Below are 26,953 nucleotides of genomic sequence, written 5' to 3'. Positions count from 1 at the left end.
GCACTCTTGGGGGAGCAGCGAAATAATGACAATTCCAAGCACCTACACTAACATAAAAATAATCATAGGGATGCCAGACACAGGTTCCTCCAGCCCAAATCACACACACACACACACACACACACACACACACACACACACACACACACACACACACACACACACACACACACACACACACACACACACGCCGAGTAATGCACCTGGGGGATAGGTGCTCCCAAGTGGAGCCTGGAGGAAGGCACGGCTAAGCCTCCTTCCAAGTCCAAAACTGTAAATTCCACCTTCCCTCTTGCCCCACACCCCCTTTCCCGCCTCCAGCGGACTGGCCCATCAAGGCGGGGCGGGGCCGCCCTGGCTCCCTCCTCTCTCCGTCCCGGACTGAGGAGGGCGGGGGAGCCTGCTGGCCCCTCCCCGCGCTCGGAGGAGTGCGCTCGCGGCCGCGGTTAAAGAGGCTCAGGCAGGAGAGGAGGGCGCAGTGTAAGGCAATAGCCGGGTGGCGGGCAGAGAGGGAGCCCACGTGTCTCCCCGTAGAGTGGGACCTGGAGCCCCCACTTCTTTATCCCAACGCAGAATCGCCCCTCCCCAAAGCCCCCTTCTGTTCCCAACCCGCAGGGTTGTGCAAAGAGAGGTTCCTTCCCCCGCAGCGATCACTAACCCGCAGCTACTCCAGAACCCAAGGCGAGCCAACTTGGCGGAGAAACTTTGCCCTGGGAGAGGCGCTCGGAGAGGAAAAAAAGGGGGGTACTGCGCATGCGGAGCTCCAAATTCAAACAGCTGTTTCCAGAGGCTGCGAGGGAGGGCGGTGGGGAGCCCTGGGGGTTGGGGGGCCTCTTGCCCCTGGCACCTTCCACCCCTAGCCTGGCGCAGGCCGGGAGTGACCGGCCCCCTCCGGAGCCATGGTGGACCGGGGACCTCTGCTGACCTCGGCCATCATCTTCTACCTGTCCATCGGGGCGGCAATCTTCGAGGTGCTGGAGGAACCGCACTGGAAGGCCGCCAAGGATAAATACCACCTGCAGAAGATCCAGCTGCTTAAAGAGTTCCCGTACCTGGGCCCGGAGGGCCTAGACAAGATCCTACAGGTAAGCCTGGGCAGCCGGCCGGCCTTGGGGTCCTGGCTAAGTTCGGGGACTTGCTCTTGCCTTTTTGCAAAGGTGACTCAGTCTCTCCCTTGTCCCGCCCTAGTGGCTCTCCCCGTCTTCTAGGAGTGCCTGTTCTAGGGCTTGGAACATGTTAGAGGTAGTGGGGTACAGACACTTCGAAACTTTAGAGGGGGGTTGCTGAGAAAGGGACCTCTCTCTCTTTCCCTCCTCCTGTAATATTCTCCTAAATCCAATCTGTCCCTTTTCCTCTGGGATTATCATTCCTCCTCTGAACGGAGCTGAAAGCCTGGGAAGTCTCCTGGGGCGGTGGGAAGGAAGGATGGACCTTCCTGGGGAGGACGTAACTTTGGGGGCAGAAGTGCCTGTTCGGAGCTCAGTGTAGCACAACACTTTTCAAGCGTCTGCATCGCACGGGTTACTGTGAAGAAGTTGGGGGCATACAAAGGTGGGCAAAAAGAGGGAGCCCCTGCTTCTGGAAGCTTTCTATTCACTAGAATACCGCGAAGGGTTCGGAGCACTTCGCGTCCAGGGACTTTGGGAGGTCCGCTTTGGCTAGTCCTAAGGATTGACCCTTCCTTGACCCTGGAATTGGCCCTCTCCGAGCTAGTGCGTGCCGCCAGTCCATCCCTCCCAGAGGAAGGGCTGCAAGGGAGGACAAAAGCTTCTGATCGTGCCTTGGAACCCTCTCTGCCAGCCCTGGGGAGTTCTCGAACCCCCTCCCCTCCCTGGTGCTGTGAATCGTGCGCCGTCTTTCCTCAGTTGCCACCGTGAGGCTGGGGTGGGGAGGTGGGGGGCGAGGTGCGGTGCAGCTCCGGGGCTCCGGCTCCCCGATCCTGACCCACGTGCTGGCGGGCCAGTAGCCTCCACTCCCCCAGCGGGACCTCAAGGGAAGGCACATGGGGAGCAGGTAGGATGTTGGGACCTGATAACTGGAGCAGCCGGGGGGCAGGTAAAGGAAAGGAGGGCACCCTCTGTGAGATGGGGGTCTATGGGGAGCCGTGGGGGGACGCGGCAGGCCGAAATGAGAGGTTCGTGCCCTCACTTCCCGAGGCGCCTTATCTCCCCCAGACACTGGGGCTTAAAAATACTTCTGTTGGAAAGGAGGAGGTTCAAATGCAACCCTCTCTCCCCCCAAAAAAAGTCTAAACATAACAAAAAGAAAGTCACCTAAAACTTAGAACCTTCCCCCCCCACCCCCCGATCGCCGTTTTGCCCCAGGCATAGCCCTCCCCCCCAGTTTTTTTTTTTTGAGGGAGACCACGGGGACCGAGGGTGGATAGCACTAGATGAAGGCGGGAAAGGGAGGTGGGGGGCCTCTAATCTTTGGTCGGTACACACCCCATCGATCCCGCTGACCTCACACTGTTCGAGCTGCCAGCGGCCCATTCTGGGTGGTGCTGATGTTTCAGGGTGCGAGCGAACTCTGTGCTAGCATGGGAGGAGGAAAGGACCACTAGCAGTCGGTTTGCACTGGGGTCTTCTAACGACCTCAGCCTGCTGGTCTGTTCTCCCCTCTCCTTCTCCCCTTCCCTTCCCCCCTCTCCCAGTGCCTGCGGACAATGGGGGGAAGAAGCTAAGGGGGACTGGGTAATCCTTTGGCTGTGCGAAGTAGAGAGTGGAGCTTACTGCTAGGCTGTTTGTGTAAAATTGGGGTCTGGTTAAGAGGAAGACTTGTTTTCCCTAGTATCTCCTCGGTGTTACCTTGGACAGATGACACTCCGCGCCTCAGGTTCCCCATCTGTAAAATAGGAAAGGAAATAAGAGAAAAAGCTCAACTCCCCTCTGAGATTCTTCCAGCTTAGAAAAGCAGTGTACTTTGTTGGGTGACCCTCCCCCAAATATTTCTTCCAGTGTTGAGGAATCTAGTTTCTAGTTCCTTAAAATGTCATAGTGACCTAAGTGGTTCATGTGGGTGAGTAGAGGCACTAGCAGAATTTGGCTTATGTAGACATGCCTTCTCAAGACAAGGAGCCAGAGAGGACTTTTCTGCCTTTTCTCTAGGTCTGTTGCGGTGAGGGTGACCTACCAGTGGGGTTCCACACCCTTCTCCAGTGCCAGGTCCTAAGAGAACTCAGAAATGGAAGATTAAGGGGTCAAAGTGGGGCCAGGGGAATTGGGATCCTTGGATGGTTCAGGGGAAAGAGGAGTTCTGAGGAACCAGTAATTGTTAGTAAAGACCCTTACCATTTTCACTTACTGGGGGTCCTAAGAGTGATGCTGTTCTCTCTAGTACATTACTGGGCTCAGCTGACTTGGGATGGGGGAAGAGGGAGGAGAGTATCACTGGATGATTTCCCTTGAGGAAACAATTTCCCTGGAAAACAAGGTTTTCGTGTAGTTTTCTTTACCTCTTTGTTTTGGTGGTAGTTGAGGGGGGTGCACACCAGGAAGGATTATAAAGCCTTGTTCTCTCCTCTAAACGTTTCCCTTTTAGCTGCTACAGGACTGTGATAGGGGAAGGAAGGAAAAAATTCAAGGCTGAATGTGGGAAAATAAATTTCAAAACATAAAGGGAAAGGGGGTGGGGGGAGATGCAGCTGGGTACAGCTGCTGGTGATACTGCAGCCGGCTGGCTTCCTTAAGGTGTTTGAACAAATAAAATGCCTCTTAATTCCAAGATCCTGCTAAGACTGTAAACAGAGCTCCAGCCCTCACTATAAAGTGGGCAGGTAACTTGAAAAAAGAATTTGGGCATAAGCCCAGGGCTTTGAACACTGTGATTGAAGAACATCACAGACATGTCCACACATGCACTTTTTCTCTTCTTCTTTCCCCCCAACTACTGACCCTCTCCTTTTTTAGCATCCCTTCCCCCAACATAAATGACCCACATGTAGCATTTCACCAACTTCAATTTCCCCTGTGCCAACCCGCTCATCTCCCTTTATGATCTGTGCTTTGGGTACAGCCTTTGAACTAAGGAAATAGTTTAGAGAGAAAGAATGAAAGAAATTCTCTTCTCCGGGTGGTAACTGGGTATTGTCCATCTGGCCCCTTAGCCATTTTTGAACACAAGAGCGCTTAAGAAGCAAGTTTTCCTGTTAAATTTCAGTAGGATGTAAATTCCTTGAAGGTAGGAACTGAATTTTGAATTTGATTAGTTTTTTATGTGTGTGTATATCCCCAGGGCCTCAAACACAAACAATAATGATAAGTAGCATTTTATCAAGAATATTATCTAGAATATTATCAGTTAGGTGGCAGAGGATAGAATGGTGGACATGGAGTCAGGTAGACTTCTTTTCCAGAGTTCAAATCTTAGCTCAGACATTTAGTAGCTATGTGACTCTAGGCAAGTCCCTTAATCCTGTCTGCCTTAGTTTCCTCATTTGTGAAATTGAGCTAGAGAAGGAAATGGCAAACTGCTCGAAGACCTTTGCCAAGAAAATGGGGTCAGGAAGAGTCTGTGCACAACTGAAATGACTCAACAACTTTCTGACTTAAAACACTATTCATTGCACCACCTAGCTGCTTTGGGCTGTGTAATTCAGTAAATTTAAGAAATATTTATCAAGTGCCTATAATATGGAAAGTATTACACAAAGTTCATAACCTCCTCAACAGAACTTAAAGTATAAAGGCAGGAGAGGAGCAGACCGAGAAATGCAAGCGGGAGATCAGCGTGGGGGAGCAATAAGGAGAGCAATAGGGTGTTTTATCCTTAGTCACATAAAGCATTTCATTTTATAGATTTGCAAACAGTTTTCCAAGTGTCTATTTGGAGTTTGATACACCTTCACATAGAAAAAGTTTCCTGTCTTCCCGGTACTATGATTTGAATATGCTGTAGAATGCTAGATTCAAACCCAAGGTCATCTACTTATGACCCCCCTGACCTCTTTGCTGATAATTTTAAAATCTATTTACCTGGCCCAATCCTCTCTGCTCACCTTCAGTCTTACATCTTAGACTACCTAGTGAACATCTCATAGTGGATTTCCCGTGGACATCTCAATGTAGCCCAAACTGAACTCATTATCTTTCCTCCTCCCTATTAAAGTCCTGGCACCACTGTCCTCTTAGTCACCTAGACCTGAAATCTAGATATTATCCTCATGGACTTCTCTCTTCTCTTCTGACACTGCCACCACTCTGTGCCCTCATTCCCGACCTTACACCTGAACTATGCAGATAGTCTGGTGGTTTTGGCCTTCCTGACACAAGTCTCTTTCCTAGTTCATCTAAACTTCAGGTTTGACTATGTCACTTTCCTACTCAGACTCCAGGGACTCCCTATCACCTCCAGAATCAAATATCAAAACCTTTGTTTGGCAGTCAATGGACTTCATAATCTGCTCACACCAACAACTTTTCCCATCTTACTCTTAGTTTCCATCTTGTTGATGTTCTATCGTGTCTGATTCCATACTGGGGTTCAATTACGTCCAACCCTCCAGGACCTTATTTGGGGTTTTCTTGGCAAAGATAATGGTAATGGTTTGCCGTTTCCTTCTCCAGTTCATTTTACTGATGAGGAAACTGAGACAAACAGGGTTAGGTTAATTGACTTACCCAGGATCGCACAGCTAGTAAGTGTCTGAGGCTGGGTTTGAACTCAGAAAGGAGTCTTCCTGACTTCCAGAACTCTATCCACTGTGCCAGGTAACTGCAAGCTACTTCCCTCCATATACTTAGTAATCCAGTGACACCCTCCTCCTTACTGTTCTCACACCAGACAATTCATTTCCTGGCTCTGGGCATCTATACAGAGTTCCCCTTGCCTGAATTTCTCTTCCTCCTCATCTCAAGTCCTAGCTAAAATCTCCTACAGGAAACCTTTGTCAATCCCCATTAATTTTCCCTCTGTTGATTACCTCTAATTTGTCCTGGGTAGATCTTGTTTGTATATAGTTGTTGCATCTTGTCTGCCCTGTTAGATTGTGAATTCCTTGAGAGCGGGACAGTCTTTTGCCTTTCTTTGTATGCCCGTCCATTAGCACAGGGCCTGACACATAGTAGGCACTTAAGAAATACTGACTGACCTTGGGCAAGTTACTTCTGCCCAGGTGTTTTCATTTGTAAAATGAGGAGCTTAAGCTAGCATGAATTTAAGGTCTGCTCCATGATTTTAAGCATCTATTTTATTTATATGAAGCAGTCCTCCTAATTTCTTTGGTCTTTAGAATGTTCTTATACTCAATTTTCTTGCCCTTAAAAAAAGCTGCTTTTCCCAGTTTTAGGTGTTCTTCCTTCCTCCCATCCTCCATTCTCCTAATTGCTAAATTGGAAGAGGCAACAGGAGCATTTGGGGGAGGGGGAAAAGCACATTCTGGTTTCTAGACTTGGCTCTGCTTTTCTATGCCTCAATTTTATCACCTGGAAAATGGCCATTACAGTAGCATTAATCCTCCTCCCTCACAAGGTCCTCATGAAATTATCCCAAGGTAGGAACCAGAAAGGGGTTTGTCCTAGTATATTAAGTCAACCTTCCCTGATTAACTTATTAAACCAACTAACTTGCTTTTTTCTAAGTCACTTAGGTACTCAGTTGCTTTTACTGTGTTTGGTAAATGAGGAACTGGATAGATTGCCAACTCCCCAGAAGTAGGGACTCATTCTTTGTAGGGATACCCTCTTTTATTTTAGCAAGTCTAGATGGAATTATCCAAACATTCCTCAATTCCTCCAGTGACCACAATCATCTCTCTTTTTGACGTGGCACTTAGTGTCCATATTATAGTTTAGCACTTCATGACACATCTGTCTTAATTGTTGCTTAGATGAACCTTGTTTCCCAGCTAGATTTTGTAAACTTGAGGGCAAGCCAACCTCTCATTGCTGCTGTATTTCTCCATGGTGTGCTGGGCTCATAGATTATTTCAGAAGACATAATAATCTTTCAACCCTCTCATTTCCACTCCTCTAAAGAAAAACCTACACCATATGTAATATGTGGGAAGTATCTATACCAATCAGCAAACATTGTTAAGTTGGAAAGCCTTTATAAATCACCTATTATGTGCCAGACACTGTGCTAAGGTCATTTCATAAATTTTATCTCATTTGATCCCCAAAACAATGCCAGGTGACAGGTACTATTATTATCTCCATTTTATAGATAAGGAAACGGAGGCAGAGGTTAAGAGACTTGCCTGGGGTCACATAGCTGGTATGTATCCAAGGCAGGATTGGAATTTAGGTCTTCCAGGCCTGGCATTCTATCTGCATCACCACTAGCACCTTCTCTGTTCGGCACCGTGGTAGGATATAGTCATACATGACAAAAGTGAAGCAGTCCCTGCTCTCAGAGGGCTTATAATCTGTCCCAGGCCTGCAAAAAATATGACCCACAGACTGCTTGTCTATCCCTTTCAGGTAAATAAAGGACCATCCTTGATCCAGGAAAAACTGGTTTTACTTCTGATGCTCATTGGGAGACTTAAGACCAGCTACTTAGTCATGGTGCTTCTTGACGCTTAAATTGCAGATGTGTTAGACAGTAATTCTTTATGTAGAAGGAACTGCAAGCATCTCCAGAGGGTATGCTCCTTTCAAAGACATGGGTTGCTCAGGGAAATGAGGTCTTCTGGTGAATTAAGTAACTGAAGGTCATTTCAACTCTGCTGAAATTGATGATGCATTGGGCCACTTCCCAGTCTTTAAATTGCGGATGAATGACCAGGACTTTTTTTTTTTAAACTGGGAGACACTAGAAGTTCTTTATCCTGAATTGGAATTCTCATTTGGGGGGAAATATAACTATGGTAATGATAGGAGAAGTTAGTGTTTATAAAAGGAGACATAACACTACTTTCTTCTCATAGTTGAGTGAAACAGTAAATCTAATGTAGCTCAGTGAATGTTTTACTCATTATTTGAAATTTTACTGTGGTTTTTATAAAAACAAACATGGATTTTTATATTTTTGAGAATTTGAAAATGTTATCTCACTACCCATTGAGCACCGTAATAAAGCCCAGATAGGGAATTGCTGAGAAGAGAGTGTTTAGCTGTATTTAGTCCGAGTAGTTCATCCATGGGTTTAGAGCCATAAACATTTCCTCTACCCCATTTTATGGACCAGGAAATTGAGGCCTAGAGAAGTGATTTGCCCAAGATCCAGACTCTTTTTTCCAATTCTAGGCTTCCTTCCACTGCTCAAGGATGCCTTTGTAGGGGACTGGGGAAGATTCCTGTGTTCAGTGAGGATAGGTGGAATGGGGAAGGGGGGAAGGGTCACAGTTTATTTATAGTCTGGCACTTAAAAGAAACAAAATCTCTTGGTTTGGGTGCTTTGCTTCAGTTACCCTGACCTTAAGCCAAGAGCTTTCATCTTTGATCTTGGCTGGGTTGCTGTCTGATCTGGCTAAGTCTCTGAACTCTTCCCCCTTTTTTCCTTCCTTCTTTTGGTGGTGACGGGGATGGGGTGGGAGTAGGGAAGGCAGGAGAGAGACGGCCAACAAAGATTTGTGTGACAGGGACCCATGGTGCCAAGATCAGCCTGCCAGCGACCCTCTTTTCAAACTGAGACTTTGTGTCTGAGTCAAGGAGGGGCCTCTTAGAGATGGAATGGTGGACTAGGATGGGGCAGGTGTGAAATATGGGGAGAGGAACACAAAGAAGGAAGGTACCCAAATAAACCTCCACTTCTTTCATTGGTGTTGCTTTGGCTGAACGCTGGAAGATTTTGCCAAGGGTCAAAGGCGTTTTGAGAGTTTCCCCAGGCTGGGCTGGAGATGTCTCTCCCAGAGGGCCAGGTCTTTGGGGTCTGGGATTGGGAAGGATGGAAGCAAGAGTTAAGCCTGTTCTCCTGGGAAGAGCGCGTCTGGTGGACCCTGGGGAAGGGAGGGGAGGGACAGGAATGAAAAAGGCCATGGATGGCCCTGCATTCACTTCCCTCCCTCTCTCTCCATTAGCTACAGCTGCCCTGGAAGCTATGCTAATATCCCTCCACTGAACTTTGGCTGATTTTGCCCCCCTCCCAAAAACATCCTTCTGTGGGAATATTCTCCCTCCTCCCCTCTAGAGGTGTCACTATGAGAACACAAGGTGATTTCCCACCCCTGTTGCCACTGGCAACTGGCTTTCTTTCTTTTCTTTTTTTAACTATAACTGACTGATGAACCAACAGCATCTCTCTGCAAGGCTGAGGCTGTAAAGGGGACGCCTCCTCCTTCCTTCCCCTACACCTCCCCCCACCCCCCGACAGATCACTGAACTTTTTGTTTCTAACGGAAACTTTTTTTTCTTCTTTCCCTTTGAGTATTAACTTCATACCCAAAGCCACCCAAAGGAGCTCCTATAGAGCAGGGGGTGGAGGACCTTGTGTGTGTGGAAAGCCAGTCTAGGAGCATAGAGATCTGCTTACCTGACTGATCACTCCCCTGACCTCAGCCTCAGTGACTCTTATCTTCCAAAATGCTTTATCCAGCTTTCCTTTGCCCTTGTCTCATTCTACCTTGTATGGATTATTCCTATACAGATTTCATCTCCCTGTTAGATGGTGAGCCCCAGAAGGGCAGAGACTGTATCGATTTTCATCTTGTATCCCCAGCATGTTTTATTTTTTTGTTAACCACACCTATGATTTCCTTAGTACTGGGAGCTCTGTTATTTCAAATCTATAAGAGTTGTCTGGGGCACTGAATGGTTAAGTAATGTGCCCAAGGTTAGTCACAACCCATTTATCAGATGTCAGAGAGAGAGGCAAGACCTAGGCCTTCCTGAAATGAGCCTGGCTCTAGACACTCCACTAGACAACCACCTTATACACTTATTCAGTTGTTTTCAGATGTGACTACATTTGAGGTTTTCTTGGTAGAGATACTGGAGTGGTTTGCCATTTTCTTCTACAGCTCATTTTGCAGATGAGGAAACTGAGGCAAACAATACTAAGTGACTTGCCCAGGATCATACAGGTACTAAGTGTCTGAGGTCAGATTTGAACTCATGAATATCAGTCTTCCTAAACCCAGGCTCAGTACTCTATTTAGTGCACCACCTAGCTGTCCTGCTTACACACAGGATCATTGATTAAGAGCAGGATGGAACTTCAGAGGTCATCTAGTACAGCCCCTCCATTTTACAGCTGTGAAAACTGAGGTCCAGAGAGAGAAAATGGATTGTCTAGGGTCACACAGTTAGTTTAATTGTTTTAGGTGCGATTCCTAGCTTGGTCTTTCTGACTCAAATATACCAAGTACATCATCATGCCTTTTATGTAGGTACATTAAAGCTGTTTTTCTTTTTTTAATTAAATCTTTCCTTTGTGTAAAAAACAATTATTTCCCTTTTCTTGCTCCTTTCTGAAGATTGTATGATGATTGGGACCTCTCTGTGAAATTATTTCTAAGTAAGCCTAACTCTTAGGAGAGGGGAGAGAGGAGGGACGTCTCTATCTTGGAGAAACTCTGACCTCAAGCTTTCCCTTCTGCAAAATGGGAATAGTGATAATTACAGTATCCATTTTAGTAGGCAGTGTGTTAGGGCCAGAAAAAAGAGCTGGATTTGGAATTAGGGGACCTGTGGTCAAATTCTGGCCAAGTCACTTAACTTCTCTCTCTGTGAATAGAAGGCTGTTCTAAAATCACTGATTTATAGAGTGCATTAAAGTGTGCATAGAGCTTTGCCAACTCTCTCACTTGAATCACTTTGTGTAGAAGTTTGGATTTTTATTGTTCCAGGGTTGGTTGGGTATCCTCTCCACCAGTTGTGGTATTTGATACCTCTGAAACATTACCTGGGGACTGAGAGGTTGATTGATTTATCCAAAATCACACAGCTGTGGAGCAGTTAGGTTGTATAGTGGATAGAGTGAAAGGCCTGGAGTCAAGACTGGCCTCAGATACTTTCTAGCTATGTAACCTGGGCAAATCACTTAACCCTGTTGCCTCAGTTTCCTCAAATGTAAAATGAGCTGCAGAAATAAATGGCAAACCATTCCAGTATCTTTGCAAAGAAAACCCCAAATGGGGTCATGACGGGTCAGGACACAACTGAAATGCCTGAAGTAGGAGGTCAGCTTTTTATCCATAACCCCACAATGTCTTTCATACAGTAGTTATTATACAGGCATTATTGTTCTTATTTTAGACCAACGAGGGTAAGAGAGATTAAATAACTTGCTTTGAGTCTCACATCTCATGCCAGAGGAAGATTTTGAGCCAGGTCTTACTGAGGATGGGGCCATAGCATGCTTTGCTGCCTTTGCAATGAGGGAAGAGTGAGCATCGACCAGGGAACAGGGGCAGCAGAGTAAGGTTTGTGAAAAGAGGTGGAATGAACTATACAGGGTCTCTTATCTCCTTACTGGAAGGTCTGTGCCCTCCCACATGCACGCAGTCCCTATGCAGGCCCAGCTCCACCCCATCACCTGTTTGCTGGTCCCTGAGTTCCCTGTCAAATCACAAGGGTTTGAAGGAGGCTGCCTTCATAACCTTTTAAAATCAGCAATAAAACCCTCCCCTCTTCCCCAGTCTACCCATATTTTCAGGTCTAGATGAACCACCCACAATTTTCTCCTACTCTCCTAAGAAACTTCTCTCCTCTTCTTTCAAAGAAGGTTTGAAAAACCTTGGAAAATTGGCGGCTTTTGCATCTCTCTGCCCTCCTTCCAGCTAAGCCTCCTCCCCACTGGCTGAGTGACCTGGGGGAAACCAGTGAAAGGTTTTCTCTGTTCCAAGCCTGGCCTACTTCAGCTTTGGATTAACCCTTGCCTTCCTGGGGGAATCTTCAGCCCCTTGACCTGACAAGACTGGTCTTTCTAGTACATGGTCAGAGTGAAGAGTCACGCTCTCTGATATGGGGGAAAAGACACCAACCAACCACTTCTTCTCCCTAATATACCTTGGACCCCGTTGGAATCATCAGTCTCTTAAACCCATTCAGGTTTAGTTTTAAAGCTTGCACCCCTTTTAAAAATCATTTTCTAAATCCTTCCATTTTCTTTAGTGGTATTTATCTAGGACTGTGTAAATTCTGTTAACCCTCGGTAAGCACCTTTTCCCTCCCCCTCCAGCTCTGACACGTCTAATAAGTAACTAGTTGTGACTTTTCAGGGAAGCAAGTCTTGATTTTTAGGGGGAGGTAAGCTATCCTTCTCCTGAATCTGGGAAGAAAGGATCTGGGAAGTCATGATCAGGGATGGTCACAGATCTATCCTTCTCACTGACTCTTGGCCTCATGGAGTTAACTAATCCAGAGAGTTACATTCAAAGGGGAAAAAAATAAAAGAAAAAAAGAATTACTTAAATGTTTTATTGCTGTCCTTAAAAACCAAACTAAACACTTCACTTCCTAATGAGTGACTCTATGGACATCTATAGTTTGTTACCCCTCTCCTGAGGAATGTCAAGAATGCCTCAACCCTCTCCATAGGGCCCCAGAATTGATCACTGAATTAATTGATCAGACTTGTTTTGTTTCATTCACACCGTTTTATGCTTATCATGTCAATTGTTTCTCCTGCTTCATACACTGATTCATTTCATTCTTCATCAGTTCATTAAAGCCTTCCTAAGTTTCCTTGATTTAAGAGATCTGTACAGCCATGGAGTTGATGGTTTAGGCAGGGGCGGGGAGCCTGTGGTCCTCTAGGTCCTCAAGTGGGACCCTCTGACTGAATCCAAACTTCACAAAACAAATCCTTTTATTAATTTATTAAAAATCCTTTTATTAAACTTCAGAGGCACAGGGAGAAAGAAGACAATACTTTTTCCTACCTCACCTGGATACTGACTTTTGCTTCATGTTTGGTGCAGTAGTGAGGGTAAATGGAGTCAGCATCTGCTAATGTATCTTCTTTCCAAACTGACCTTATAGTCATTCTGTGCACACTCACTGGGTGTATATGAATGAACGACAAAACAGTTTAGGGGCAGCTAGATGGTGTAATTGATATAGCTCCAGGAAGTACACAGAGCTTCCTGGAATCAGGAAGACGAGTTAAAATTACTAATTTTGTGACCCTGAGCAAGTCACCTCTGTGAAATAGAGATAATAACGGCCCCTATCTCCCAGGGTGGTTGTGAGGATCGAATGAGATAGTAATTGTAAAGTGTCTGGAACAGTGTAAGTTCTATATAAAGGTTAGCAGCTACTGTTACTACTACCTACTACTACTGCTTATGACCACCACCACTACTACTGCTACCACCACCATTAAGTCGATACTGTGTACCAAGAATTACACTGGTAATGTTGTGTGCTTATTCAGTTTTTCATTCCTATCTAACTCTTCATGACTCCACAGACCATGGCACGCTAGGCTTTTCTGTTCTCCACAGTCTCTCAAAGTCTGACTAAGTTCTTGCCCAAAGCTATCCATGTGATCCTTTGCAGTCCCTTTTTTCTTTTGCTTTCAATTTTTCTAAATATCAGGGTTTTTTCCAATGAGATCTCTCTTTTCATTATGTGGCCAAAGTATTTAAACTTCAGCTGCAGTCCTGATGATTAGAATGGAAAATTTGAGACACAGTGAAGACAGCATATGAAATAAAGTCCAACTGCAGGGTAGATAGAAAGACCCAAGTTTGGGGGTTATTTATTTAATATATTGAAATATATATTTATTATAGATTTTAAGCACTAAAAGGGGAGAGAAGGACTTGGAAGAAGAGAGAGGATATAGTCAGGGCAGGGGCAGGGCTGAGGGTAAGGCCTGGCAGCTCTTCATCTCATCCTAAGGAAAGGAGTTATTGACTTTCATCTCAACTAAGGCCCTCTAGCAGCCCTGGGATAAAGGGAAAGGGTTGTCTTCCCTCCTTGGAACATAAGCTTCTTGAAAGATTTTTCCCTTTTGTCTTTATATCCTCCATGCTTAACTCAGTGCCTCACACGCATAATAAGCACTTAATAAAATGATTCTTGATTGATTTCTGCACAGCCCTGCCTTCAGGGAATTTCACAGGGAGAACTGCCAAAAGGAAAAAAAAATCACTGATTTTTTCTAGAGCTGGAAGAGACTTTAGAAATTTATCACCCCCTCATTTCTTCAAGGAGTTTTTGGGTTGGATTTAGAAAAATAATGTGCCTGAGGTCACATGGTACTAAGAAGCCCATGTTCTCCTGGCTTCAAACAGAGGATTCCCTCCAATATGTCTTACTCGCAAGCAAGAGCTGTCAGAGCTTGCATTTGGTGACAGGAACCCAGGGTCACCTTGCCCCAAGGTGAGGCATCAAGGCAGGGTTTTATTGCATGAGTAGTCTTTATCTATGCCTTAAATAGAAAGTATATATGTATAGTCAGATTGCTCATACAATATACGTAGCTTATATACATATATACACAGAATAAACAATCTGAAAAAACTTGGCCAGATGTTCAAGTGTAGCAAGAGAAAAATGACCCATACCAAAAGAAAATGGATGGAAATAAGGAAAGAATATGAGTCAGTCAGTCTCAATCAATGGCTGTATACCCAGAACTGTAGTACCTACTATGGGGAATACAGAAATGTAAAATGTGTTCCTTGCCTTCCATTAGCTGTAGTATAGCATATCAAAAAGTGGTGGTGTTGGTAGCATCACTAAGAGAATATGGACTTTGACATGAAAGGGCAGCTTGGAATTGTGGAAAATTTGGTGATTTATACCCATAAAAGAATGTGTTGAAACAATGCAGTTAGGTCTGCCTCTATGTGGATGGAGCTCTGGACTTGGAGTCAAGAAGACCTGAGTTAGAATCCTGCCTTGGATCCTTGCTAGCTTTGTGGCCCTGACCAAGTCACTTAACACCTCCAAGCTTCTGTTTCCTCATTTGTAAAATGGGGAATGATCACTGGGTTATGAGGCTCAAATGAGAAAATAGACACATCGTACTTTGCAAACCTTAGTAGTCATATATTAACGAATGTTTGACACTGTTGTGAGTGGTTATGAAGACGCCAAGGCTGTGACTATGGCTGTTCCCCTTGAGACGCTGGGAGTATAATAGAAATAGGAACTGGTTTTGAAGTCTGGAGACCTCAGTTCAAATTCTGAGCCCAGCCCTTAACTAGCCTTGGTACAATAGAAAGAGCATTCCCTCTCTGTAGAGTCAGGACACCTGGGTAAAGGTAAAAATAAAGAAATCCAGGAGAGAAAGTTTTTCCACATTGGAATGCCTCTGTGTGACCTTGTAGCAAGTCCCCTTGAGGCCTCAGTTTGTCCTTTGTAAAATAAGTGGACTAGGTCAGGTGACTGCTGAGGTCCCTTCACCCTTTTAAAGTGCTTCCTAATTTCCTACCTTCCCGATCGTCCACCTTCCTCTGTGATTCAATGACCCTGGATGGCTTCCTTGCTGCCCCTCACAAGATGGTTCCACACATCATTTCCTGACTTAGCATTTTCCCTGAAAGTCTCCCTCTGAATTTCTACCTCCTACTTTCAAGTCTTAAAGACCTCCTTTGCTCATCCTCTTCAGTCTTAGTCCTCCCTCTTTGAGATGGCCCTCAATTTAACTTGTATATAACTTGTTTGTACAGAACTATTTGCTAATGTCTCCCCCTTTAAACTCCCCCATTTTGCCTTTTATTTTTTGATCCTCAACTCTTAGCACAATGCTTTTTGACCAACTTAGCACTAGAGCTGCAATCCAGGACAAGTCATAAAATAAACTTGGACCTGAATTTCCCTCTCTATAAGATGGGAAAATGGTACCTGTACCGTTTTTTTCCATGTGAGAAAAGTCCATTGTAAATCTTGAGTAAATCAGGCCACTTGTACGTATTGAGTGGAGGGAGTACTTGAATAGATGACAGTGAAGATCCATAAGAGTAAAATTGTTGTTATTATTGTAATTACAGAGCCAGTTGACTCCTGGGTTCACAGATAAACAGGAGAACCATAGAGCTTGGAGCCTGGAGCCTGCCTCAGCCTGGGGCAGGGAGGAAAGGGATCACTGAGAAGGGAGACCTAGAGTCCCTTGTGATGGATAGGAATGCTTAGAGGCTATTGACCTGCTCCCCTGACCCATGGCAGACCCTAGGGAGCTGCCCCTGAAGCTGGAGTTGGAGGAGGGAGCCTTCTCAGCCTAGAGGGGAAATGGAGCTGAGTGATGCCTTCCCTTTCCTGTGAGGGAAGGAGGGGGAGAGCTGAGATAGAGGGGGCCAACAGCACTATCTGATTGTAGGATTTAGCTCTGGAAGGAGCCTTAGAGATCATCTAGTTCAACCCCCTACTCATTTTACAGATGAGGCTACTGGAAAGCCCAGAGAGGTGGTAACTTCTCTAAGGTCACATAAGTGTTAAGTACCAGAATCCCAGGATCCAAGGGATAGGGAAAAGATTATATTGGAGGGGATGGAGATTAACGGTTGAAAAGACTGGTGTACTGAGTAGAGAAAGAGCATGGAATAGAAATGGGGGTGGCAGCCACCCAATGCAGCAGCAAGTTAGGTCTCTGTTCAACTGCCCCTCTGTCTTTCACCAAAGGGCTGGAAGCTAGCCCTCTACTGTAAGTACTGACTGAATTTCTTTCTTCTTCTTCTTCTTCTTCTTCTTCTTCTTCTTCTTCTTCTTCTTCTTCTTCTTCTTCTTCTTCTTCTTCTTTCTTCTTCTTCTTCTTCTTCTTCTTCTTCTCTCTTTACAAATTTAAAAATTCAGGAATGAGCGTTTTATAGTGGAATACTAGCTCCAGAAGACCTGGTTTCAAATACTGACTTTGCTGCTTACTGTCTGTATGACCTTAGGTAATTACTTAACCTCCCAAGGCCTCAATTTCTACCTCTATTAAATGAGAATACTGAGTAAGGTGACCTGAGGATATAGTTATTACATAAGGTTACATATATATATACAATTTTCTCTCTGTCTTCTTTCTCTCCCGTACCCCAGCCAGAAAATCAGGCAAAAAGATGCCTACATATTGGTTTATTTCCAACTCTTTTGACTTCTCTACATCTCTAGGCTCAGACATGATGGAATTCATCCCTTGTCATTGTCCAAGATTGGCCCTGGTCCAACAGGTTGAGTTGGAGAAGGGAGGTACTCAGGGTAGAGTTGGAAGAGGCATAAGAGAGACTGACTGGAAAGTCAACAAGAGGAATTCTTTCCACATAGGAGGTCAGTGTTAGTGGCATATCCCAGATTGGAAGACTAGGCCCCTTAACTACCAGGCCCAGGTTCTTTCTACCATCCTGTACCGTGGCCTCAGCAGATCTGTAGCAAATACCTACTCGTTGATAGATTAGGAAAGTAGGGAGGGGAGAGGAGACTGCTGGGGGAGAGTGCTTTGTGCTGAGTGGGGAAACCCCTCCAAAGAATGACTAAGGAAGATAGATGTTCAGAAAAATGTGTGGGCCGGTACAAATGAGCACCATGTAAAATCAGGCTGGAGGTTGGGGTGTTTGAGGGGAGGTCAAAGCTACATCCTCCTTCCTTGGGAAATAGCTGCTTAATCTCCAGAATCTTCTAAGGAGGAAGAGGTTGGGGGCATTTTTAGGTAAACAGGGGTATGTCCCCTGTTGTTCGTGCTGCCTCTTGTGCTCAGCAGGTGTTTCCCCTGGCCCGGGCCAGAGACCCTGTTTTGGCAGTTTCCATCCCTTCTCCCCACCTCAACCAAACAAGGGCACCTGCTGCTGACTAAGGGTGTTGTCCACAAAGGCAAAGAGAGTGTTTTCAGGGTGTTGCTTATTATGTGAAGAGGGCCCTTGGGTCATATCTACCCCACCAGTCACCTAAATAAGGAGTTTGCAAACACTAGGGGGTGTGTCACTGCTCTTAACTCTTCCACAAATAACCAACTTTATTTAAATTTATTCTTATCTTATTTCTGTTGATATAGCCTGATCTTTATATCACATTCATTTCTAAATATACCCCTCCTCTGTTCCCTACCCATCAAGTCATCCCTTATAACAAAGACCTAACCAACCATCCCTGGTATCAGACAGTATAAACAGTATTCCATCCATAGTCTCCTAGTCATTCAGTCAGTAAACATTTATTAAGCACCTGATGTGTTCCAGGCACGGTGCTAAGCAAATAGCTTAGAAGAAGTGAGCATTTTCCTAACTGTTCTCCTCTGACTCAATGAGCTTATGTATTCTACCTTCATGAGGTCGATGGAACAGGCATGATTGTTCCTGTTTTATGAAGACAGGTTCAGAGGGATATGAAGTCATAATCCAAACCAGAACCCAGGACTCTTGATTTCCAAGTTCAGAGCTGTCTTCTCAAAATCAGTGTTCTAGAATGGCTTTTGACCTACAATAAGCCTGCAGATGGGGCACCTAGGGTGGACAGAGTGCCAGGCCTAAAGTCAGATCTGGCCTCAGGTAATTACTAGCTGTGTGACCCTGGGCAAGTCACTTAACCATGTTTGTCTTAGTTCCTCATCTGTAAAATGAGCTGGAGAAGGAAACAGCAAACTACTCCAGGATCTTTGCCAAGAAAACCTGAAATGGGGTCATGAAGAGTCAGACATGACTGAAAAATGACTGAACGACAACAGAAACAAAGCCTGTGGATGTCTGCGCTGCCCGATTCTAATCCTGTGTCCTTCCTTTGGTATTTCTGGTGGAAGGTAGTTTGTTTACAAGAAGTCAGTGACGTAAAAAGGGTTGAGCTTCATAGCTCTGAAGATGATTGTGACCCTGGGCAAAGTTATTTCTCATGGAGGAGGCCAGGGAGAGATGTCTCAGTTTCCTCATCTATAATGGAGTAGAGGGGAAGCAATGGGTCTGTTTGTGTGTCTCTATATCTCCTCTTCTAGATCTTAAGTCCTATGAGTGCTAACCACATACCTTCCATCTTGAAAGGATGCTTGAGAAAAGGAGCAGCCAGAAAGGATCATTCAAGGAAGGCTTCCTGGAGGTGGCAGCTGGAAGTGGGGAGGGCTGGGTTGGTAAATGACCCTTGGAGGGGAAGCATGGTGGTAAGATGGAAAGAGCATTGCTTAAGGAGGCAGAGGGTCTGGTTTCAAATCCTGCCTCTCATATGAATGTAATCTTGGACAACTCAACTGCCCTAAGTTTCAGTTCCACATTTGTAGGATGAGGTAGCTGATCTCCTCATACCCTAGCCGTGATCAGTGGGCAGTACCCAGACCTAATTCCAGTATATGTAACCTAGCGGATACTGTGGCCTCAAGATTGTGGGCTGATTATTAATTACTCTCCTAGTGTTTCAAAGAACCTCCCTGGTTAAGGCGAGCTAGCCCCACCCTGCCCCCAAGAAACCTTCGCACAAGCCAGATGAAATCAAAGGCCTCCAAATGCCACATTTGGAAGTTTGGTCAAGTCCACTCCCATCCTCTGACATTCATTCAGTGTGCATTTATTAAATGCCTACTGTGCTGGAGCTGGGGATACACAGAACAAAGACACAAAACAAAACAAAAATACTAGCCTTGGGAACACTAAATGCTGTAGAGGGACATCACTGGGACCAGACATTGGGTCAGGGGGAAGAGAGAGGGAGAAAGTGAGCAGAAAGAAGGGAGGGGGAAGAAAGATTCTAAAGCCCAATAAATTGTAGTTAGCTAACATTACAATGAGTCATCTAGTAACATTGTAGCATAAGATTAAAGATTTAGACCTGGATGGAATCTTAGACATCATCTAGTACAACCTTCCCGTTTTACGGTTGAGGAAACAGGTCCAGAGAGGTTAAATGATTTGCTTCAAGTCACACAGCTTAGAAATGACCTAGCTGGCATTGGATCCCAGGTCTACTGTGTCTCAACTGCCTCTCCAAGTTACAGGATCATAAGATGTCAGGACTGAAAAATCCCTTAAATGTGTCTAGTCAAGCGTGTCCCCCACCCCATTTTATATAGAAAGCAACCAAGTCCCAGAGAGGGGAAGTGACTTTTTGGAGGCCACATAGGGTCAGTGGTATAGCCTGTTCTGGTCCTGTAGTACTTTTTCTGTACCAGGTAAAACCTTAGCCACCCCACCAATTAAGAGTTTTGTGGGTTTGGTTTTGTTTTATTGAGGAGTAGTACAGTGCCTCGGGTATGTGACCAAACAAAATGATACTCCCAGTATTTTCCTCTGAGATAATTTTATTTCATCCCAAACTATTGTCCTGCTAGCAGCTTGAGTGATCTCTGGGGTTTTGGAAAAGAGCCTCCAAATGTATATATGTCTTTGCAGGTCTGGCTTTCCTTACTACCTGGGTTGCTTGCTCCAACAACAATCCTTCTCTCTGCAATAGCAACTTAATTCCTCCTTCCCCCAGGAAAGCCCCTGTGACTTGATTATGTCTCTCCTCCTTAGCTAAATTCCTTTTCTACTTGGAGCAACTCTTGCTGTTTGCTGTTCTCTCCCTGGCTAGACTTTAAATTCTCTGAGGGTAAGGACAGTCTATGGGACTTCTCTGTATCCATCCATAGTGTCAAGCCCTGGACTGTTAGCTCACTAAGCACTCAATACCCATTCTGATAGTTGAGTCTCCTTTGCTGATAGGTGTTATGGTCAGTATTGTTAGGGCACAGAAAGACACATGAGGGCCTTTCTGTATTTCCACCTTAACTATGTCATTAATAAGCAAGAAACTCAGCTCTGAGGCTATGTTATATAAGAGGACCTTATAGGAAGAAGACTACCAATCCTGTCCAAGTCCTTCTCGTGGTACTTACTAGAGGCTCCCATTCATATTCCCTAAAGGTTTACAAAGTGGTTTTCTCATAACAACCCAGAAATAAGATCACAGGGTAAGAGCTAAAAGGAGCCTTAGTGATTATCTAGTCCAACTCCCTTATTTTACAGATAAGGAAATTGAGGCTCATAGAGGTGAATTGATTTGGCCAAGGTAACACAGGTAGTGACAACAGAGTCAAGATTCGAACCCAAGTCTTCTGATTTCAAATCCAGCAGTCTTTTCCTCAATGCCACAGCTTAGGGATGAAGAGCAGGATTTAGGGAAAAATGTTCTATATAATCATTCGGAGTTCAAGTGATTCTATTAGGGACTTTTAGAAAGAGTTTCTCAGAGACCTCAGACCTCATCACTTACTTCAGTTAAATCCTCTAGATTTAAAGTTAAATCCATTTGCTACATTGCTACATGTCAGTGCCTGGGCTTGCCTTGAGGGTTAAATATTAATGGGACCAGTCTGCCTTGGGAGGTTGTGCAAACTCTCCCTCTACTCCCCCCCCCCACCCCCCACAAAAGTATTAAATACCTCAGAGTCCCTGAGGAACCCTGTGTCACGGGGCAGGAAATCTACTTGCTTTTCAGTTACCAAGGGATTTGGGAGCCTTCCTTGAGAATTTTTTTTCTGGTCTGGGGTTGGGGGGGGGGTGCCCAGATTTCCAGCTGTGATAAGAGTTTATTTCCATGACTCTCCTGCCCTATAAGCTCTGCCTATCCTGCCTTCTGTCAGGTACCTGTTCATAACTATCTCCCCAGTCCCCACCCCTCAGGATCACTATCATCTATCCCATCCCTTTATACTGCTTCTGTTTAAATAAAACACCTCACCTCCCTGGCCATGGAATGCATCCTCACTATGTTGATTTTGGAAATCTGCCCTTTTCTTCTTCGCAATTCCCACCCCTTTTTCAGAGTGGCCAAATAGAAGAGTAGGCACTGTTCTTACCCTGTGCATCGCCAGAATGGTAATGGAACAGAGGTGTCACACTGCACCAGCCTTCAAGGCCTTGTACCTGTTGTTCTCTCTACAAACTCAAACAACACCCTCTTCCCTGTTCTAGCCAAACTAATTCAGTAAACATTTCTTTAAAAAAAAAAGTTATCTTTCTTTTGTTTTGACAGCACCATTTCCAAATCTCCCTCCTCAATGTTGTAACAATAAAATTGGGGGTGGAGGCATAGATGGAAAGGCCAATCTCTTACAACTTCCTGCTGCTCTGCCCTTCTCATTTCACATCACCCAGATGCCCTTTGCCACTGTCCCCTCCTTCATCCCTGTCCCTTAAAAGAGGTGGTCCTTTTTGTCAAGGCAAACCTTGATCTCATTCTATCCCAACTCTTCCTTACCTTACTATCTTTCCTTCTCTACTGGCTGCTTTCTTACTGTCTACAAACATGCTACCCCATCCTCAAAGATCCCTCACTTGATTTATCCATCCCCTGATGGATGTCATCCCATATTTCTCTTCCTTTTGGTGGCTAAACTTCTCAAGAAGCTTGTTTATAATAGATTCTTCCACTTCCTTTCCTCTCACTCTTTTCTTAATCTAGCTCCAGACCTCACCATTCCATGGAAACTCCAAAGTTGCCAGTGTCATCTTTTTCTCCGTCCTCATCCTTTTTCTCTCTGCAGGCTTTGACATTGCCAACCACTCTCTTTTCCTTAATACCCCCTTCTCTCTAGGTGTCTGTGACATTATTCTTCCCTTCTCCTCTTACCTCAGTTTCCTTGGCTGTATATTTGCTCAAATCATCTGATAACCTTGAGTGGACCCACAGGGATCTGTTCTGAGTCCCCTGGCTGTATTTCATTTGGTGATCTCATTGATTCCCATGAATTCAATCATTTTTTCTGTGCTGATGATTCTCAGATCTACTAATCTAGCCTCTTTACTGACTTCTGCTCTTGCCTCTCCATCTACCTACTGGACATCTCAAACAGGATGTCCCTCAAACAGCTTAAGTTCAGCATAGCCTAAACTGAACTCCTCGTCTTTTCCCCCAGCCCATCCCAAACTGTCCCTTTTTCCTAGCTTCCCCGTTCATGTTGAGGATACCGCTGTCCTCCCTGTCATCAAGGATTTCAGTCTAATTGTCAGCTGCAACTCCTCACTCTCACACCCCCTCCCCCCCATTCAATCAGTTGCCAGATTTAATGTATTTTACCTTTATAGTATCTCCCATACACACAGCCTCTTTCTCCACTGAGACTTCTACCATTCCAATTTACAGCTGGATTATTGCAAGATAATAAGATAAGAATTTATTGCAAGGTAAATGCAATTTATCTTATCTTATTGCAAGATAAGAACTGCTCATGGGTTTGCCTGCCACAAATCTGAGACCATATTCCATATCAAAGTGATCTTCCTAAACTGTCTTGACCATGTAATTCCCGTACTCAAACTCCAGTTTGAGTGTCACCCCCAGGATCAAATGTAAAATCCTCTGTTTGGCATTCAAGGCTCTTCATAATCTACCTCTTTCTCCTCCTCCCCCTCCCCCCCATACTGTGTGATTCACACAATGACATCCTATTTGCTTTTATCCTCCCAAGACATTTTGTCCTGACTCCTTACATTTTCACTGGCTGGAATAACCTCCCTCCTAGTTTCTCTAGCTTCCTTCTAGTCCCAGCTAAAATCCCACCTACAGAGGAAGCTTTTCCCAATCCCTTCCACTAGAAGATCCTGTCCTGTGTACATCTTGTTTTTGTGCTTTCCTCCACATTAAGAATGTGAGCACTTCAAGAAATGAGAATCTTCTTTTGTCTTTCTTTGTATCCTCAGGTCTTAGCAAAATACCCAGCACGTAGTAGGCACTTCATAAAGGTTTACTGGCCAACAGAAAAAAGCAGTCCAATAAACCCAACTAACACTTTGACTAAGTAGGAATATAGAATTCAGTAAGAATTTCATAAGCTCCTACTATATACAAAGTCTTCGATATTCAGAAATAAAAAATCACTCACACTTTTCCTTTAAGGTTCTTATGTTATACAGAAGCATTAGGTTGTAGAGTTGGAGCTGGTGATCTGGCTGGGTTAAGGCAGCCCTCTGTCCTCTGTGGGGCTTGAACCAAGCTACCAGAGGCAGCCTGGCCTAGGGGACTCAAAGAAGCAACTGGTTCTGGAGACAGGAGACCTGCATCCTAATTAGGGCTGTACCACTGGGTGATTGTGTGATATTACTTGGGCAAATCTTTTCCCCTCTGGACCTCTGTTTTACTTCTTGTCTCCTGGTCTGGTTACAGGAGCTCCCTTCCCCCAAGGAGGAAGGGAATGGGGCTATGCATACGTGAGTACATCTCAACTACATAACATCAAAGGAACATGCCCTTATTTAGCTTGCTTGTGATTGGTGTATTCAGAAGTGCCTGGGGTGTGCTTGCTGTAGATTGGTAAATTTGTAAAGGCCTCTGGTTCCCTTTGCTGTCTTGATTCTACAGAACAGTGTGTTCACCAATGTTCATGACCATTAGGGCTATCCTTGTGTGTGCTCTGGAATGTGTTCTATCTGTACCAAAAGGACCCTGGCAGTCACTCGCTGACATGTATCCTTGCTATATCTTTTGTTTTCTGACAGATCATAGCTAAGTATTTTTCTTTCTGAGTATGATCCAGTTTTCTTCCTTAGTTCACACTTGTAAAATGAGAGTTGGACTAGTTCATCTGGAAGACATCTTGTCATGGATCAGAAGCCACTGAGTCCAGCTCTCTCATTTACAGATGAGGCCTAGGGAAGTTGTCTGACTTGCCCATAGTCCTGAAAGCTAGTGAGTGAAGGGTGGAATTTGAACTCAAATCCTCCAACTCCAGAGGCAATGCTCTTTCCAGTGTTGTTTTCAATCGACAGAAATCTGTTTTCTCTTTCCCTCCTATTGGAAAAACAAACAGAATTCCTACATGGATTATATCTAAAAAGATAAATGACCAGATCTGAACCCTGATTCATTGCCTTGATCAAAGTTCTTTAGGGGTGGGGAACCTCGGCCTCAGAGCCACGTGTGTCGCTTCTAGGTCCTCAAGTACAGCCCTGATTCAGACTGAATCCCCACCTCTGTTTAAGTCTTTTTAAAATTGTTTGTCTTTATAGTGCTTATGGTTCAGTTGTTTCTGACTCTCTGTGACCCCATTTGAGATTTTCTTGGCAGAGATACTGGAGTGGTTTGTCATTTCTTTCTCTAGCTCATTTTCAGTTGAGGAAGCTGAGGCAAACGGGGTGAAATGACTTGCCCAGGGTCCCTCAACTAGTATGTGTCTGTGGCCAGATTTGAATTCAGGAGGATGAGTCTTCCCGATTCCAAGCCCACTGCTCCATCCACTGCAGCTGGGTTCAAATCTCAACTTCTGCCATTTGTTAACTGCATGACTTTGGGCAAGTTGTTTTCCATCTCTATACCTTAGATTCCTCAACTGTAAAGTAAGGGGAGTTGGACTAGATCTTGAAGGCCCTAGAGGGCTCTAAATGGGTGATTCCACCTAGAGAATGTTCTTTGGTTCCAGCAAGGTGTGAGCAGGTTATTAGAAGCCTAGAATCTGACCTTTTGGCCATAGTGTTGGAATCAGCTTTTTTCTCCATAGTCCCAGAGGGATGTTTCAGATCAATTATTTAACAGAGCCAGGGAGGCAAGGCAACAGAAGACCAGAGTCCTTTCTTGGGACTTTTATATAATTTGTTTGGAGAGAGAAGAAAGAAAGACAAGAGGTACTCGGGACAACATGTGAGCCATTTTAAGATTATATGGCCAATACATGCTGTATAGGTCAGAGAAAGGGAAGTGGGCAAAACATGAAAAACTGAGAATGGGCAAGGGAAAGAGAACCCTGGAGTGAATGCCATTAGCATACTGTCCCAGTGTAGGCCCCTTTTCCTCCCCAAGCAGAGTTAACCATTTTTGTGTCATGAATTCCTTTGGCTATTATGTGAGGCCTGTGGACCCCATCTCAGAATGTTTTTAAATGTATAAATTAAAATACATAGGATTACAAAGAAAACCAATTCCACTGAAATACAGTTATTGGTGGATTAACCAAAAAAAAAATGTAAAGACCACGAGTTAAGAAATAGAAATAAGGCAGAGATCAGTGGGATGGAGCTCTGTATTGTTCAGATGTTTCATTCAGTCATCCATACCCACCGCATGGCTGTTTTTCTCCTGTTTGAGCTCTGACTGAATCATTTCAGCCCAGTTAGGCGGGAAGATGAGGTTAAGAGGGGGTAAGATTGTAAGTTTGGAGCTTGGGCAGTTGAGGATGGTGTGGTTTTTCAGAGAACTTAGAGAAAGGGGGAGTAATTCTCCACCCACTCCCACCTGTAACTATCTTCATAAACAACTGCCATTTCTCCTTACAGCAAAATAAGATTTTGGGACTTTGGGCACTGAGAGATGGGGTTTGGACAGGTTACCCTGAGGAGGGAGGGTGTGTATGAGTAATTTCTAGAAGTACTTAAGAAAACTCAGGCCCCAAAGAAGTACAGCAAAAAGGCAAGTACTTAATAAATGTTTGTTGTTGAATGTTTACTGAAGGAAGAGAGGTCAAAATGGGCCAAGGCCTCCCAGCCCATTGATGTAATCAGCAGATCTAGGAAGAGGGGATTTCTTTTGTTTCCCCATTAAAATTCAACTTCTCTTGCTATCCCCAATTTCCTAATGACCTTAGACCCCAGATTGCTTCATCTGTCCCAATATTTGCTCCTCTGCTTTGAAAGGTTTTACAAGATTTGAAAATGGCTACTTCCTCCTAGGACTATTTAGAGCAGGTGTTCCTAACCCAGGGTCAATGAACTTGGTATTTTTTTTCTGGTTTTGTTTGTTTTTTTTTTTAGTATTTTGATAACTATTTCAGTATATTTGGTTTCCTTTGTAATCTCATGTATTTTATTATATGCATTTAAAAAACATTCAGAGAAGGAATCCGTGACCCAAAACAAGGTCAAGAGTCCCTGATTTAGTCTCTTCTTTGTGGGTTTGGATGGAAAGTTTGAGAAATCTTCCATTTCTTTCCCCTGACCATGAATAGTGAATTCTTCTTCACTTCCACTCTCCTTCCCCACATGTAGGAGAAGAAAAATTAGAGGCTAATTGAAAAGAAGGAAATTCTGCAATGGGGCTACCCAAAGCAGAACCTTAAGGACAAGTTGAACAAGGAGGTAAAAGGGATTGAGAATTAAGTATTGAGCCCCCATCAGGGTTATAGAGGCAGCATTGTTTGGGAGTTGGGAAAGTTGGAGGTGCCATCACTGGAAAAATAGACATTTCTACGTTACATAAAACTTTTCAAAACATAAGGGCAAATCCCCAGTTGAATGAAGCAATCTAAGGCCTAA

At 44.6% G+C, this 26,953-nt stretch overlaps 1 protein-coding gene across 1 annotated transcript in view; it reads left to right on the top strand.

Moving 5' to 3' along the window:
* Window positions 1-446: 446 nt before the first annotated feature.
* The window catches only part of KCNK5 (potassium two pore domain channel subfamily K member 5), a 59,966-nt gene continuing 33,459 nt past the window's right edge, over window positions 447-26,953 (top strand). The window contains exon 1 of the mRNA XM_072641997.1: window positions 447-1,085. Coding sequence (XP_072498098.1) covers window positions 900-1,085 — 186 coding nt within the window. The 5' untranslated portion in view covers window positions 447-899. The remainder of the gene's footprint in view (window positions 1,086-26,953) is intronic.

Source organism: Notamacropus eugenii, chromosome 2 (genome assembly GCF_028372415.1).
Source record: "Notamacropus eugenii isolate mMacEug1 chromosome 2, mMacEug1.pri_v2, whole genome shotgun sequence".
NCBI classification, from domain to species: Eukaryota; Metazoa; Chordata; class Mammalia; order Diprotodontia; family Macropodidae; genus Notamacropus; species Notamacropus eugenii.
Note: the sequence above shows the minus strand (reverse complement) of the source record. Positions and strands in the feature narration are given on the sequence as shown.